This window comes from Hippoglossus stenolepis, chromosome 9, assembly GCF_022539355.2.
Source record: "Hippoglossus stenolepis isolate QCI-W04-F060 chromosome 9, HSTE1.2, whole genome shotgun sequence".
Lineage (NCBI taxonomy): Eukaryota > Metazoa > Chordata > Actinopteri > Pleuronectiformes > Pleuronectidae > Hippoglossus > Hippoglossus stenolepis.
In genome coordinates, this window is record NC_061491.1 from 9,609,341 (window position 1) to 9,626,815 (window position 17,475).

At 43.7% G+C, this 17,475-nt stretch overlaps 1 protein-coding gene across 3 annotated transcripts; it reads right to left on the bottom strand.

The window, feature by feature from the left end:
* Positions 1-6,617: 6,617 nt before the first annotated feature.
* syn1 (synapsin I) lies at positions 6,618-17,148 on the bottom strand. Of its 3 annotated transcripts, none has more exons than XM_035164938.2 (14): positions 16,870-17,148; positions 16,096-16,644; positions 15,203-15,260; positions 13,820-13,911; positions 13,530-13,686; positions 13,349-13,438; positions 12,772-12,834; positions 12,535-12,677; positions 12,337-12,411; positions 12,153-12,255; positions 11,911-12,060; positions 11,270-11,339; positions 10,625-11,156; positions 6,618-9,727 (listed from the first exon to the last, which is right to left on the bottom strand). In XM_035164938.2, exons 2-14 carry the CDS (start codon positions 16,467-16,469, stop codon positions 9,592-9,594), a joined length of 2,043 nt encoding a protein of 680 aa, XP_035020829.2. In that variant the 5' UTR covers positions 16,470-16,644; positions 16,870-17,148; the 3' UTR covers positions 6,618-9,591. The 3 variants fall into 3 exon arrangements, with proteins under 3 accessions (XP_035020829.2, XP_035020828.2, XP_035020830.2); XM_035164937.2 differs by having other exon boundaries at positions 16,096-16,614; positions 16,870-17,147; XM_035164939.2 differs by having other exon boundaries at positions 6,618-9,689; positions 16,096-16,614; positions 16,870-17,146.
* Between the last annotated feature and the right edge of the window lie 327 nt (positions 17,149-17,475).

Below are 17,475 nucleotides of genomic sequence, written 5' to 3' on the forward strand. Positions count from 1 at the left end.
TGCGCGTGCCTCTGGAGGCGTGGTTGTGCGTGTTTATGTGAGGAGGGGGCGCTTGGAGGAGGAGGAGGAGGAGGAGGAGGGGAGCGGGGCTGGGGTTGGGTGGGTGTTCACAGTGCACTGCGGTGTCTCCGTTCATCTCTGAATATATGGAGCTCTAAATGTAAGTGCGTGAGTGTTTTCCGGTGGAGCTGCTGGCTGTGTGGTCATCCTGCAGTGAGAGAGAGGGGCTCTGTGATCAAAGCAGATCTGATGGTGACATTTATGAAAGTCTGCAGACAGGTTGAAAAGACTGCATCACACAACCGAGCCTCTCCTAAACCTGTAGCCACTGGTGCTCCTCCTACACCAGTGGGCATGGGGATGGGAAAGATTAACTGTTTGCTTCTTAATTCCATCACTGACTAATGTGCCACTACTTTCCCCATCTATGAAATATCAGAAAACTGTGACAGTGCAGGTTGTAACTCTCCATACTCTCAGGTGACACCTTTAAATGGTCCTCCACCCAAAAAGCAAAAGTATTAAATTTACTTTCATTCATCAGCATAAAGAAAAGCCTCAAATTATTGCATCGAGATTGAATCTTGAGCGTATGTGCATGTGTATGTGTGTGTGTGTGTGTGTGTGTGTGTGTGTGTGTGTGTGTGTGTGTGTGTGTGTGTGTGTGTGTGTGTGTGTGGGCTTGGGAAATTGTTCGCTTAAAACTATTTAGAGGTTTTTCGAAAAACAAAATAGTTGTAGAAAACAGTAAAGTTGACTAATCACTGCTGCTTTATAGTCTGATGGACTGCATGCAGTTCAATTCATTTTATTTGTAAGGCATCAAATCACAACATACATTATCTCGAGCCAAGTGTTTACAGTGATTCAAATCTGCTTGGAGAGCCTGTGCATACATTGGCACAGATTGGCCCCTGAAGGAACTGCTCAGATAACCCACGAGGCTTCTTAATATAATATCCTCTCTCGCTTGCAGATCATGTGTTTGTACTTTTGCAAGAAGCCCCCGTGTAACACACATCTGCCCCAGAGTCCCACCGCGCCACATCCTTCTGCATTGTCTGAATTGATGATGGGGACATCTGGCTGTGAGCCCCGGCCCGGAGCATGTGACTGCCGCAGGAAAACTGCTTACCGTAGCACTCTGACGGCTAAGAGAGAAATCACTACAGACGAAGTGTGCTGATCACGCTGAAGATCACAATGATACTTTGCTTTGACAGAGCTCATTTCGCTGCAGGAGAGTCAGCTTCACACGCTGCTCGAGCATGGACTATCTATACTTTTCCTGCCTGCGTCCTGGTGACAGAACACCACGGCCAAGACTCCATCTGTGACACACCACGTGTATTAGATATGATTCAGAACAACAGTACAGTGGATCTCACATTGTGTGGCTTCCAGCATCCCTGAGCTGAGAGTGGGATCTATCTGGGCATGTGTGACTCACCCTCACCGGCACAGTGCTTTGGCATCAGTTTGTGTCAGCTGTGGGTTAGCAGGCATAAGTGTCCGTCAGCTGGCTGCTAGCAGGTGTCGCAGGCACCTCACAGGCTCCGTGGAGAGGAAATCAATGGCTCTGTTGATTAGAAGCCCCTCTGACAGGGATCGATCAGACTAATACCACCACAAAGTAACAACACTGAAGCCGAACACTACGCCATTCTGCCTCCAACACGAGCTCACACTGCTCAGACGTCACAGACGTAATGAGCCATAAGGAAGAATCTGGCCATTCTGCTTTCTTCCGGCTTCCCACTCATGCTGGCACAGTAAACAAACCTTCAGTTATCCAGATGTCTCCAATTAAATCTATCCAAGATTAAGTGTCTTTCTGCAAAGTTTCTATCTGATTTCTCTGCCTGGGCCCCAAAAATAGCCAGTGTGGCAGGCCCGATACAGAGCAAGTTATTTTGGACTGTCGTCATATGTCAGAGGAACAAAGAAAACACATTAGATGGAGATGTTAAAGCAAAAACATTTCAGTTTGACTGTATCATGGGAACCCCCCGGGGAAGTGAGGGATGTTGTGTGTGGTCCCTGCAGTGGTTAATATTTCACACAGCTGGAATTAGACCTCTTAGACAGACATATGTCTGAACGTGGGTGGTTCCCTGACATCCTACAGAACCTTTTTATGCCCTTCATGAAATATGCAGTCCCTTGGAGTCACTTGGAGGTGAAGTGCAGCGGTGGTGAGTCGGAAAAAACGCAGCAGGAGATGCACCCGGTCTTTCCTTAATTCCAACTCAAACCTGATTAATTCCTCAGCTAAATTAAACCACTCAATCCTCTCCGTTCAAACGTTCGTGCCCCAGACGTGATTTACAGTCGTGGCGGGACATATAGGGCGCACACGACTCAGACCTCTTTTTGTGAGGATTTAGAGGCAGTCAAGTGAAGTGGATGTCTTTTTGGCTCGACAGGGAACCGAAGAATTTGCGTTGGCATAGTTTAGATCCCTGGTGGATCAGACTAGATTTTATTCAGCAGATTGTTAGTTCTCTTTCAAGTGACCCAGAGTAAGAAATGTTCATGTTACTGCCCTCAGGGAGCTGATACTGTCTGTGCAAGTGGGAAAAGAAGCAGAAGCAGAAGCATCTTTATTGGCCAAGTATGTGTTCACATACAAGAGGTTTGCTTTTGCTCTCAGTGTACTAACATAGAAACGGCTATAGGGACGAGTACAACAGAACAACTGAACAACAACGAATAGTAGGAGAATGTGCAGTATCCTATACTGAAAACCCTGATGCCCAGCACCATAAAAGTATATAACATGAGGTTATGTGCAAGTTGTGCAAAGAAGCAATAAGCAATGAAACAAACAATAAATACAGTATAAATATGCCGACAGGGGATGTAGTATATGTATGTTTAGCATTTCTATACAGTGTACAGGATTTATATTAACAATTATGTACTGCAAGCAGGAGATCATTACTGTCATATCGATGTCATACATGTCAGAAACTGTGCATATGCATCAGAGATCAGATGCATTGCTGTGCCTCGTCATGTAGAATAGAATTGAAAAAAGAAATCGTTTGCTTGATTATGAAATTATTTATTTTCATTGGCTGCACAGAAAAAAGAACATTCCAGTCCACTGTGAGTAACACTCATGAACAAATTCATGTGCATGCCAAACTATTTGGGTGCGGTATCCATGGCGACGCACAGCGAGTAGGAGCAAGAGAGAGCGAATTGATTTGAAAAGGAAATGAAGTAAAGTGCTGATGGGAGTCTTCCATGGAGACCATAAAAACCTACGTCACCGGGCTGAAGCCAAGGCAGGTGAAAATTGCTCGTGAGGCTCCAGCAATGTGAAAATGCACCGTGGGAGCAGATCAGCAGTTCAGCCTCATTTCCACTGTAACGTTCGGTGAAAACATACACAGCACAGATGTCTCTCTCTCGTACGCCCCAGATTATCTCCATCAGAGATTGACAATTTAAAGATAACATAAGGATCACCATAAGGAGACCCCCACCCTGCCCCCCCCTGTGGCAGCCTCACGGTGAAAACAAGACCTACACTTATGTGGGCCGAGCCACCTCTCACTACATGTAGGTCAAAGTAAGAATACTGGAGATATTATTCACAGCTGCACCGAACTAACACAAACTCCTGTGTCCTGGTCTCTGGAGTCGCAGTAAGCCATCCCATGGTGCAGCTTAATTAAATCTTTACTACATACTCCGCTCTCATCCTTCATCATTTGCCATCTTGGCTTGAGGTTCACTCAGTCATGTGTGCAGGTTTATTAAAGGGGAAACACATTTGGAACCAAAAGGTACATGCCTCTCAGAGCGGTGCAGCTTCTCCCCCTGGGCCTCCCGACAGCGTGAGTTATTCGTGGTTATGCATTGTCACCATTATATTGTTATGTAACAACAGAGTGCGGTAATATTACATTCAGAGCAAACCGCTCCCGCTCAGAGTTTCGTCAGATTTTCCGGCGCTGATTGAAGTCAGCAGGAGGTTTTAGAATGCAGGGCTGTCATCAAGGTCTCGCTATTCAAGTCTGGAGAGACAACAAATCGTTTGTGCCTCGCTGAGAAGAGGTCCTTCTAAATATGGATATCCTTCAGCCACCATCCCACTGCAGCACAATGCAAAGCAGTACTGAGTTGCACTAATTGTGCCGGGTTGTGAGGCAGCGTGTATGCGAGCTGTGACAGCCAGTGTTTGCCTTTCAGAAACAAATAGCTGATTGCTGAATGAAACAACAGAACCGTGGACTGACATTAGCTTCTACTTTTCCTTCATAAAATGATGAGAATGACAGGAACACTTGCTTATATGTTTTCTTTAAGTATGTATAATGAACGACACAAATGTGGTTTGACCCCCTCACTCCCCAACCCCCCCCATGCCTGGCATTTATCCCATGCAAACCCTGTGTACTTTGCACACGCCCCCTCCCATCAAATTAAATGTGCAAATCAGTTTTGACACTTGCTTCAATTTGTGATTTAATGGCGTCTTAATGTATGAAATAACGCGTCTCAGGTGCAGCCATCCAGATGTACCTGTGCTCGCAGATTCTCGGGGCGATGTAAATGGGTCAGATCTAGAAATATCCAGGCTCGGAGAGGGACGCCGTGAGCGCCCCTCCCCTTTTTTAAACAGAATGAGACTGGTGCTGGCAGTACCCTTGAATCCTTCATTTGTGACCTGCAAAGTCATGAAAGTTGTATCAGGATGATTACACAACATCTCTATAGCGTATGAGGAGGAAGATCACAATATCAGGTGTGTTCTGTAAATAGATGGTTTAGTTTGCGAGACAGTGATAAACTCTGTCTTATCAGTCTTATCAGACAGAGTTTTTCACTTTTGTCTTCTATTTAGATACGAGCCTGTCCTTTGCTAATGCAGCATGACAATGTTGTGTGTTAATGTGTGAGGTGTGTGTATGGAATCTTTCCTTATCAGAGAGGATCCTAACGACTAACCAAACCCAGATTTATTAGAAGAGAACAGCATGGCCCACTGGGCAGGGAGATAGGAAGTGCAAGCAAGCGGACAGACCAACCATATACTGACCTTTCATGAGTCGCTATATAACATCCTACCTGCAAATTGGGTTTTTCTCGCCAGTCACTTTTGTCTGCAGTGAAATCTATCAAGGGAAAAATAAGTTGATCCACTGTTATTAAAATTCAATCTTCTCCGACTCAGCATTAAACCCACCAGCCAAAAATATTTGGACAGGGTAATTCATTTGATAGTTGGATGAGAGTAGATTTTAATATTTTTCTCACAACTCTGGATGCAGACAGTCATTGTACAAAACAAGGCAATGAAATACAATCATTCTTCGTCTGGGGCTGCATAACACTACCGGTCTCTGTCAGCTGCAGCTGCTGCATTCAGATCAGCAAAAGATACTAGAACATAATACATGTGTTTTTCCTTCCTTTTTTCACCATGAATTAGACCATTATTCTAAGATAGGCTAGGATGAGTGGTGTTCAGGGAGCCATTTGTTCACACGTCACAGAATGGTTAATGGTCAATAGGATTCTGCACACATTGGTATTTGTATTTTCTGTGTGATGGTGACTGTAACTTGACAGACAGTGAAAATGAGACCTCTTTGCTTTTCATAACACAGTAGAAGAAAAAACCCCGAAAACAAACATGCAGCATTATCAACGTAACTGTTACATCAATTTGAATGAATACATTAAAAATCAAAAGCACTAAACATACTTTTTTTTGCAGTTTTCCATGATAAATAAGCCCAAGTTTATGTTAACGCACATACTGCAATTTTCTTGGCAGAAATGCATTTCGCTCACAGTGACACAGTGTGGAGTATTAGAAGAGTTCTGTTCAAACAGGGTGACACAGAATGCTGTGCTCATTTCACTGTGTGAAAGGAATTATATAACCCTGGTTAAAGGAAGGCCAGAGTCTCAGATTGTAGGCCCACTCCCCCTTGTGGTCACATCCGTGCTCAGTTTGCAGCATGCATTCAGTTCATTTTTATAATGTTTTCTGTTGCATAAAGAATCTTTAAACAGAAATGGAATGACTTCAACATTTGGATTTTTTTTTGCTCTTTCCTTGCCTCATATTTTAGATATTTCACATCATTAGATACCTTACTACTATTTGCAATACCATAACACAATTAACTAATGATAAAACAGCCAAACTGTCTAATATGTGTAGTTTAAGACTGAAAAAAAGAATTTCATGATGGATTTTGGACAACATGGAAAATCCATTCATTCCTCCATTTTATATATCTTATCCTTGGAGGGTCATGGGGAGATGGGGCCAATCCCAGCTCACATCAGGCGAGAGGCGGGGTACATCCACATACACAAACAACCTTTCACTCTCACATTCATACCTATGGTCAATTTAGAGTCTCCAGTTAACCTAACCTCAATCTGCATGTCTTTGGACTGTGGGAGGAAGCTGGGGGACCCACAGAAAACCCACACAGACACAAGAAGGACAAGCCAACTCCACACAGAAAGAACCCTTTCTCTTCCAGGATAAACACACATGCTTAATGGTTAGATGTGATGAGGTCAAACGTGAACTCTGTGTTACTGTTCATAAACTGAATCAACACTAATAAATAAAAGAGTCATTTTTGATTATAGACTTTATTAGACATTAGCATGTTTTAAGAACATACTCATTTTCACTTAATATAGCTACATTGCATATAACATCAAATATTCTTTAACATTTAATTCAATAATCCACCATGATGTACATTACGCAGTATCTTATTTTTTTTAAATTCACAACAACCCCAGCCTTTTGATTTTTGCACTTACATTTATAATTTTCAACTCTGGCAGGCACCGATCGACAATCAGTTCAAAATTTGTACGGATTTCATTTTTTCACAATGATTATACGATGCAGTTAGAAAACAATAAATATAGCTGTAACAAAAAAAAGATTACATTCACAGTCAAACATATCCACCATGAATAATGTACACATTTGTGAATATCAAAAACAGAAATACGATAAACTATTCTTTGCACCTCAGTCACTGCTCATCAGTCTCAGGAGTGTGCGTCTTAGTATGGCCAAGAGCCCTCTGAGTAACAGCATGACATTTTTCAAAGTTAACCATCCATGCTAATTGTGATGGCTCATTTTCATAAACAGTTACACAAGGCTGCTCCTGGAGGTGAGCTCTGACAATCATGTACGGACACCCAGTCAAAAATGAATCCCTAAATTACTTATGCTTTAACCCACAGTCTTTCTTCATAGAAGCATGTCCAAGATATTTGAAACAAAAATGCACAAATCTCGAAAATGAAAGCTAAAAAGTTTAGAGAGACATATATCAACACGCACGAGCAGCAGCAGGGGATGGAGGAGACAGTCTGCATCACTCTGAGCTCTGTACAACACATCGATTTGGTTTCACCAGTTACGGAACGACATTCACACATTTATGCACCATTGAGCACAAGGGGTCACTGTGGCTACAGAGATAGGCTGATGATGAACACAGGCAGCGCAGGGATTCTGCAGGGGAACCAGGACTTCTCTATTCTTTTGGCTATTGGGTCTTCTCTATAAAGCTTGATATTGCCATACTACGTCAACATTTGCATGAAAAGCACTTCTTGTGGAAGACATTTTCAGTGCCTGGAAACTGAGGTGTTTTTTCAGCTCAGATTTTCAGAATAATGATCAAAGAAAGGGTTGTCAGTGCAAAGAAGGGGTGACAGGAAGTGCTAAATGTGCTGCGGAGGTGCATCCCACATTTGGCATTCCTATATGTCTGCATCATTTTTTTTTTCATTATTGTATATATAGATGAGCTGCAAAAAACATGTGACATTCCTTGGCTGAGTATATGCTTTGGATTGTGGCCTGACAGAAGGGCATGCACGGCAGCAGGAGCTCTGCTGCACTGCATGACACATATTCAGGGTCGGAGTTAATTCAGTGCAATATCACAATGCACTGACTGACTGCTACACCCTCACATCAACCTTACTAGCTCACTGTGCATCATTTAAACGCAATAGTTGGATTGTTTCTCTCGTTACATTGCTTTGAATTCAAGGGAATATGAAATTAAACTCTAAATAGTCTCTGCCTATGGCGCATCCTACTGTACCGCACCTGTCACACACACAGCAGCACCCCAGTGTGGAAGCAGTGAGCTGTTGCTTTGTCAAGCGGCAGATGAGTAAACCTGAATCAAAAGACCTCATACATCAGTCTGCATCACTCTATTCAAGTATAATGTTGCAATATACTCTGTGTGCAAATACATTTGAAACAATAAAAACCTTCGACCTCATTTAAGATGCATGCTTTCGCCTTCATTATGGGTTAACAGCCACAATGAAACTGTAATGGAAGACCCTCACCCACACAGAAGTGTCACAATCCATTGGACATCCCTGAGACAGCTCCATTTGATCTAACTTTCTTGTCCACGTAAGGCATGCTGAAAGTTGGGGGGGAACAAAACGGGAAGGAGTGGCAGCAAACAACACACTCACAACGAGTACTACAGGCTACTTTACTAACCAATTCAACTACATGTGACGACACAGTTACAAGCGCCAGTGTCAGGGGTGGGGAAACGCAACCATTGCTGTTGACATGCAGCTAAGACATCACCATGAGCAGCCAACAGCTCTAACAGATCTAGCATTGGCGAACAGAGGACAGTCTATGCAGGACAGTTCAGCTGTAGGGACTGTACAAAAGTTATTAGGGGCAAGGGGGTCAGAAAATGGGGGTTGTCATTTTGATTTTTGTTAAAGGAAAAGTAATAATAATTTATTTTGTATTAATTCTAGTCATTTTTTTCTCACTCTATGTTTGTATTTTATTACATATTCTATATTGTGTGTTTTGTTTTTAAAATAAAAGGAGATTATATTTTTACATCAAAAATACATCACAGGCCGCTCAGCTCAGAGCTTGCACTCATTCTAATATGTGGCTATAATAGCAGTTTATTAAGCAGCTCTTTAGAAAAAATAAGTTTTATCATGTTTACAATAGGAGATCTAGCAAACATCCCCACCCCAACAACTTTTGTACAGTCCCTTAATTGATTTGGTTGTTAAGTAGTCCGACCTAAATTCGAACGTAAAGATCACTATGACTATACAGCATCGCCAAGCAAGAGGGAGAAGCATTGTCTTGTTTTTCTTGCACATCCTTGTGCGTGTTCTCATGCATATACAGACTTTTGTGTGTGTCTGTACGTGTGTGCGCATGTGTGTGTGTGTGTGTCTGAGTGTGTGTGTGTGTGTGTGTGTGTGCGCACGCTCACAGTTTGTCTGACACACAATGAGTTACTTAAGCGTGAAGCGAAGCGAGGAATGTTTGAGACGTCAAATTTACTCTGTATTCTACTTTGTGTTCCTTTTAAAATATTTGAACTATTTTAGGCAGTTAGTGTCGAGTGTGTACACTTTCACATCACGGTCAATATACATGAATCGGAGGCGACTTCCTGTTGCTCCTTGTTGGTTTGGGGGGGGAGAAGGAATCTGTCCTTCAGTTTGCCTGTCCATCTTTCTGTCAGAAGGAAGAGGGGTGGAGGGGTGGGGGCTTATGCCGTCTCAGTCTGAGAAGAGACTGGCAAAGGATTTGCGCAGATTGCGTATGGTTTCGGCCTTCACCTCGTCCTGGCTAAGGCTGGCTCGTGGCGCTGGGGTTTCTGGAATGTTGAAGGTATTGGTAAGAGACTGGGACTTGCTATAAAGAGAGGAAAACGGCAATAGAGGAGAGGGCTATTAAAGTCATGCAGCAAACCCATGGAATGAAAAGACTGGTGCATGGCAAGACAGAGAGAGGGACAGGGGAGAAAAGGATCTGTAAAAGATGCTTAAAGCGCATTCCTCCTCTGCAGTCATTCACTATCACCTTATCATTTCAACATAGCTTTGATATGATATGAATAGTGAATGACTTTTCTGGATGCAAAGTGATGCATGTTTGTTTTTTTCATCAGGGATTGATGATAGATATGTTCAGCCTCTATTTCGAGAGAGCGTAAAATGCCATTTCATCAATTTAATCCAAAATTGGGATTATCTGTAATTTATTCATGAAAACTATCAACAGGAATATTGACCACTCAGATAGAAGCAATCCTTTAAATTATTTATACAGTCCAACACAGATCTGTACAGTTGCAGTTGCATTATTCATCAGGCGATAAAAAACTAAATTCCATATACAGTATATATAGTGTGTATGTGTGTATGCCTGCTATAAGAAAATTGATATAGAATATGGACATCTGTGTTAAGAAACGTTAATTGTGACAGAAGTAACACAGTCATTATGTTTCTGAGCAACTACAAACCAAAGTCCTCGTGTTGTTGTTCTAACCTGCCACATCTGAAATGTTCTGTTTTGTGAAAATGCTGTTGACGGATTGAAAAATGTAAGAATCGATACATCATGCACATCCAGGTGGATCAATTGTCAATAAAGAGAATGAATAGATTTCCCATGTGACATGCAAACTGTATCTGAGTGCAGGCGAAATGTAAGACGGGATCTTCAGTCCAGGTCAGCTGTACGGGTCACTTTAGGAAAAACGAGAGAAAACTGATCCCAAGTTATTTATCATACACATTTACTTACTTTAGTTGTGGAGAGCCGCCCATAGCCGTGTTGTCCTGGCTGGGTTTCTGTGGAGGCTGAGGCTTTTGCTGCAGGGGAGGTCGTCCTCCTGGGGCCCCCTGGCCTGGAGCAGCAGGTCGAGGCTGCTGGGTGGTGGGTCCTCCAGGGCGACCTTGCTGACCATGAGGCCTCTGTGCCCCCCCCTGTGACTGCTGCCTAGGTGGCTGGGTAGGCCTCTGCTGTTGGGGTTGGCCACCTGCAGGTTTCTGGCCAGGGCCTCCTGCAGATGGTTTCTGCTGGGAGGCAGACTGTTGCCTCTGAATTTGAGGGGAACCTCCCTGGCTTCGCTGAGGAGAGCCCTGACCAGAGGAAGCTCTCTGACCTGGAGGAGCTCCCTGACCTTGTTGCCTTGGCTGTGCTACAGGTCCTTGATGAGCCTTAGCCTGGGCACCGGGTTCTGTAGCAGGGCTGGTAACAGACTGCTGGGCCTGTGCAGGTGGTTGACCTTGAGGCTGTGGGCGCTGCTGAGACGGGGGACTTTGCTGAGGACCACCTAAGCAGTAAAAGAGGAGCAGCAATCACAATCAAGTACTTTCCTAATATCGTTACATACACTTTCAAATAAAAACAAGTCACTTTTCGACAAAAATAAATAGTTTTTCTTACCCTGAGGTGAGGGGCGCTGCTGAGTCTGTGGTACTCTTGGCTGAGAGACAGGCTGAGGAGACACTGCTTTCTACAAATGACACAAACAATTTTATATTGATCAAAGTAAAAAGGATTAAAAAAATTACAAAAGACAGAAAATCACATTCTGAAAATAAAATGTTAAAATCTTTTCTCTTAACTGTCTTAATATGCTGAGAAAAGTGTGCTCTGCCAGAAGATAAAATATATTCTAGCTTATATAATGTTGCAGGAGTGCTAAATAATGCCAGCACAGGATGTTCGACTGCTTCTGGCCCCTCTGGTCAATTGTCACATGATATCTGACCATGTCAGGTCTCTCTAATATTGAGCCTGGAGTTCCCCATGGCTCAGTGCTTGGCCCATTACTGTTCTGTTTTATGATATTATATGTCTTCTGGTTATATTACCCATAAATATGACATAAGTCTCTACGCTGATGACACTCGATTATATGTATTTATTAACCTGGACATCTATCCTTAAATCTGTTTGTCTGCTACATCAGTATAAAACATGTCAGCTCACTCCCTGCACTGATTTGGCAAATAAAACTGATCAAAGTGGGGGAAATAAAGAAAGGTGAGCGATCACTGGAGCCAGTACGTGTGTCTGAGCACCTGTGCTGGTTGGCCTGCCGTGGCACGGACAGTGGAAGAGCTGGAAGTGCGTGGAACAGTCTGGTTCATCTGAGAGACCACAAGTTCTGCAATCTGAACGCGGTCTTCATCCTGCTGGTCCCCAATCAGTGGCATGGAACAGTCGTCAACCTTAAAAAAAGAAAACACATGATGCATTTAATGGATTTACCTCATGATCAAAGACACATTTTCCCTGGTATCATCATACTGCCTTCTGGTACCTCTATAATGTAGTCCTTGCCATCTTTGCCATGTAGAGCCTCCACAGCACAGATATCCAACCCTCCGAAGATGTCGGCACAAGAGTCCACCCACATTCGGTACCTGCAATTATCAAACAGTTCTAATTTTACAGAGGGACATATCACTTATGATTTCATCTCATCTGCGTTTATGTGCTCTTACTTGTCTGACATGGCCACCTGCTCAAGCATAGATGAGCCAGTGTTGGTTTTCCAGTTACCAGAAATAGACGTTCTCCTGTTAATAAGAATATATGTTTACTTAACGTTCTAACATCTCATACGATATACCAGTGTGTTGTGAAGGTTTTTACAATCACATTTGTTGGAGTAAATATAGTAGAACCCTAATTCCACTCACATGTAAGCCTTGTAATGGTTTCCAATCTTCTGGATGCGGACGTCATACTTTGCATCAATAAAAGGCTCAGATGTGGCGTAAGTCTTGGTCAGTGCCACCACACTGGCAATATCTTGAAAATCATACTGATTGTCTACTTTCACCTGGAGTCAAGATATAAACATGATGACACACATTGGTCCCAAAAACATGGCGTTCACAGGGAAATGAGTAAATACTCGAGCATTTCAGCATTACCTTTCCCATTCCTGAGTGGGCATGGCCCATCTTTACCACTACAGGGAAGTGAGGGGAGGTGATCTGTAACAGGAGCATTATCACATGTTCAGATTTCTATATGGTAGTACTCAAATGATAAAAACGACAATATTTAATCCATTTCAATTAAAGAGAAATTAAATATTCAGTAGCACCCATCCTCTGTATCTGCAAGGAATCCTGAATCATATTGATGGCTTGAAAGCCAGCCCAGTGCTGCCAGCCTGTGGCTGCAGGGGGAGGAGGCAACTGCTCTACTGCAAGTCTCACTTTCGCTGCACTGACACTGATCTGGCACTCGAATGATCAAAAACTCTGCCTCTACCCAGAACGACAACAACAAGACACTCCCCAGGAAATTAGATTGGTCTCAGCTGCTGGATGAGATGGAATATTGACATGAGAGTGAATTACCCTCAAAACATGTGACCCGTGGAGAGGGATGACCTGTCTCTGTGTATGTCTCTTTAAGGGTTGTTTACCATGAAGGCATACCCATCAGGACAAGTGGAAAGAGGGAGGAGATGGGGGGGGGAGCAGATGGCAACCAACTCACCATTTCCTTGTGGTTTGGATAGTAAACCTGCTCAATCAGTGGGAACTCCTCTGGGCCTAGTTGCTTACACAGTCTAGACATCTGAGCAAACTGAAATGGAAACAAATGCTCACGATGCAGCGTTATAAGTCGACGTGAACAATATAGTTTCTCATGAATTAACACTTTAACTGATACTTACCACCCACGGCTTGTCACAGAAATTGTAGACAGAGTGCAAGGAGTTAACACTAGGCAGTCCAGCGTACTGCAGGCCAATCACGATGTTACGATGGTCTCCGTTCTTGTCCATGCTGAAGGCGTGCTGTCTGATCAGCACAAAGTCTGGCTTAATGGACCTGAGACACAGAACATCAGCAGATATTACACCGCACGGTAAGAGACAACTGTTTGGTTTTAAGTGTATATCCAAATGGTATCTCCCTATAGCTGCAACTGCAAATAATCCAAGTCTTTCCACCTGTTACTTACTTAGTAACCTTATGTCCGTTCCTGATTGCATCGATGTCCACATTGTAGCTGCCTGTAGAATCCGCTACCAAGCTGATTTCAGAGAATTCAGCCTGAAAGGACAACGCAAAGTCAGTCCACAACAAGCAGCATAAAAAACACTGTGGTCACCATCAGAGCAGGAGGGCAATGGATTACTACTTCCAGACTTCATAGAATAGAATAGAATAGAATAGAAGATAAATGCAGCAAATAAATTAGAGGTGCTACTTCTGAAATTAATGTAAATAAAAAAAACTAGTTTAAATTCGACAAATGACACAACCAACAAATATGAGAATAATATATTTTTCAATATAAATTTCTAAATCTAAGAGTAGAAACCTATTAGTAATTGCACAAAATTGATATTGCATTGGAAAATGATGTAAGTATATATGTCCATATATCATATTTATAGAGTTTAGTTCCAATGGCCCATTAAAAAACTGTTTTTGACTCTATTTGAGCCAAGAGCCGCTCCGTCCCTTCTTTATCTGAAGTGTGGTTATCCTGAAAAGCGGCTACAGGGTCAATCATGAAAACGCCAGTGCAAAAAACATGTACAACAACTAACAGAGAAAACGTTCTTTCAAATTTCATGGTCTCCTCTGCTCTGAAGGTGCTGCTGGGTGGATACATACATAAACTCATTTACCTTAGATTAAAAAATGTAATCCCTCAGAGTGACTGTGGGGGCATCAGACAGACAAAATATGTGTTTCTTTCTCACAGACGGAGCATGTCAGTGTGGGAATGAGTCCACTCTCCTGTCAATACTCAGACATTAGTGAACTGGGACATCCATCATTGTGAGGGCTCTCGATGGACATAGTAGCCGCTCCCAGTGTACTGGATGATTTATTGTGCCGTCTATCGAAGAAACCATGAATCATTTTATACTAGTGTCAAGCCAATAGTTGATCAGTGCCTCTAAAACCAAATGATTTTCCCAATGACTTAGCGGTGACACTGCTGCAGAAAATAAAGATGATAAAAGATACAAGTGAAGGAGAGGATGCGTAATGTGGCCAGAGGTACGTTTTGTATTGAAGATTTATAGCCACTAATGCTTTTAAAGAAAATAATGACCAGAGATAAATACAATCAACTTATCCTTTAGCGATGCCGATGGCAACACCTGCATCTATGAGGAATAAATCATCCACCATGTTGGTTTCAGTTAACAGGTCTTGACACCACTAAAATCTGAAATACTCATTTCTTATGAAAGAATGATGTAACATTAGTCCAACTGTTGTTCACAGTATAGTCACAAGGCTCACAAGGCTGGTTGTTTGCCTGCATAGGGAGTAAAGAAAAACAATATAGAACAAAACTAAAAGTTCCATATGTGAAACCCACCTGTTCCACCTTGATGTCGAATTCCCCGTGGATCTTTCTTCCTCTGAAGATCTTCACCCTGAATGTGAAACAAGGAATCCACATGTTGTTTTTATCCCGAAATAAACCCTTTGCACATTTCTCCTGCTGTGATTGACGGCTGACATTTTCTCCAGCATTTGCAGGGCTTTGAAAAACTCCTTGTAGCTATTACTGGCCAACACAGGTGTGACGTCAAATGCGTGAAATGAGCTGACATCAGAGGAACACAATCCTCTTTTCCTGTGACACCTTATAAGCTTGTGGCATTCTGCTGCTGCTACCTGAACTGCTGGCAGTGCATAAAACCAAAATAAGCCTATGTGTGACATTATGATCATCTACCTGCATGGAGCATGAGGATATGAACTGGACATGTAAGAACACAGAGACTGTCCCCTACGTTATAGTGCACCCTATGAAGAGTGCCTGGTGTGACAGAGTTGATGGGATGGTGCACATATCTGCAGTGCTGTGTTTTATTACTTGTGCACGGAGCTGCAATGAGCATGTATGATGTGAAGAGGCTCGACTAACATGCATGTTCTCCTGCAGAATTTGCCCTTGATGTGAGAATACCTGCATCATCATCGTGGTGGCCTAGTGCAGTGCCATAATTTAAGCATTAATGGCAGGGTGCAGGAGGGAATTCGTCACAAGCTGATCGTCGAATGAAAATGGCTTCTCTGCCTTCACTGTGTGTTGCGCCTGAGCCATGGCACAGGAGGCGCACAGATAGGTGTTTGTGGTGTGGGCATGGAGATGTTACACTTGATGTGTCCCACGGCACAAGGGTGAGTCATATGACCTTCCGCATGTTAGGGCCACTGGCACACATCCCTGTCTAGACGACGGCCCCTGCACGCTGCTCTTACCAGTCGGTCTGCTGGTCATCGATGACCAGGAGGATCTTGGCGCTGCTGGAGACCCCTGCCCGGTCCGCCGCCTCGGATAAGGTGGCGGCCGCGGCAGCTGTGGTCTGTTTGACAGCGTTGGAGATGGAGGAGAAGAAGCCAGCGCCTGCACCTGCAGACGGCTGCTGCTGCGGCTGCTGCTGCGGCGGCTGCGGCTGCTGAGGCTGCTGCTGCGGCTGCGGGCTGCCGGTGGTGGACTGGCGCCTCTCCGACGGCCCGGGCGACACTGCGGGGCTCTGATGCGGCGGGTCGGGCCGCTGGAGATCGCTCATGTAGCCATTGGGCAGGTTGGACATGAAATTGCTGTCCGAGAGTCGACGGCGTAGGTAGTTCATGGTGATGGAGGCTCGTTAAAAATGACGGAGGGATGGGGTCCGAGATATCCTCCCACTGAACGGGTCTTGCAACTTGGGTGTTCGGGGCAGAAAAATGGGATGACGAGGCTACTTGGCCATGAACAGAAACCGGGAGCAGCGTCACCTGCAGAGAAACAGGTCCTGGGTTATCAACCTGCAGCAGATGGAGAATCAGAGCTCTGTAGTAAGGAATCGTGACTGGTCGTAGCCCGTACAGATTAAAGAACACGAGGACGCACAGGAAGCCACCCTGAAGATTCACCTCCACATTACTGACGATGTGAAATAATCCATCTGCACACTGACATCTAGCTGTAAACCCACCTGCAGCATAAGCCTAACGTGTAGCCGAGTGTGTGGTCATGATGCTGGAGCCTACCTGGGAGTGTATCCTCACTGATCCTCCCCAAGGATGAGCTGATGATGAGTTTCCTTAGTATTACTATGATTACCACTGTCTGTCAGTCACCGGGCAGCCTGTGTGCGGGAAGCCGGGCCGTGCATCGGGCTCGAACCTGTGAAATCAACGCTACACTCCCTCCTGCATCACCGCCCTGTCCTTCCCCCTCAAGCCCCGGTTTTTTCCGTCCGCCCTGCGTCACTCCCAGTCATCCTCAGGGAGAGCAGCCCGCATCACACTCCGCGGTGAAGGCAGCACAGTGAGGCGGCACTTCCCCGCGGTGCTTTCAAAATAAACACACTTTAATTAGGACGTAAAATAAGGTGATTTGTTTGTTATTATTGCTATTGTTGTTGTTATTATTATTGTTGTTAAGAGTAGTTGTAGTAGTAGTTGTAGTTCAATAGTATTAGTATTGGTAATAGCATTTTTTTGTCTCTTATTTACACTGACTTATCATATTTATCTACTCATCATATAATTCCATTGTGTTCCTCTTTTTTCTCAGCTCGTGTTCCATTGTTTATTCTTATTATTTCTACAGTCTAACACTGTTATAAAACGAGCTATATAAATAAAGTTAAT

What these genes read in the sequence shown, in the direction of transcription:
- syn1 (XM_035164938.2), bottom strand. Translation starts at nt 16,469, where the DNA reads ATGAACTACCTACGCCGTCGACTCTCGGACAGCAATTTCATGTCCAAC. An exon ending in TCTGTGACAAGCCGTGGGTG is followed by an intron (nt 13,439 to 13,529) that starts GTAAGTATCAGT and finishes TTTCCATTTCAG; the next exon opens with TTTGCTCAGATGTCTAGACT. An exon ending in CAGGTGGCCATGTCAGACAA is followed by an intron (nt 12,256 to 12,336) that starts GTAAGAGCACAT and finishes TGATAATTGCAG; the next exon opens with GTACCGAATGTGGGTGGACT.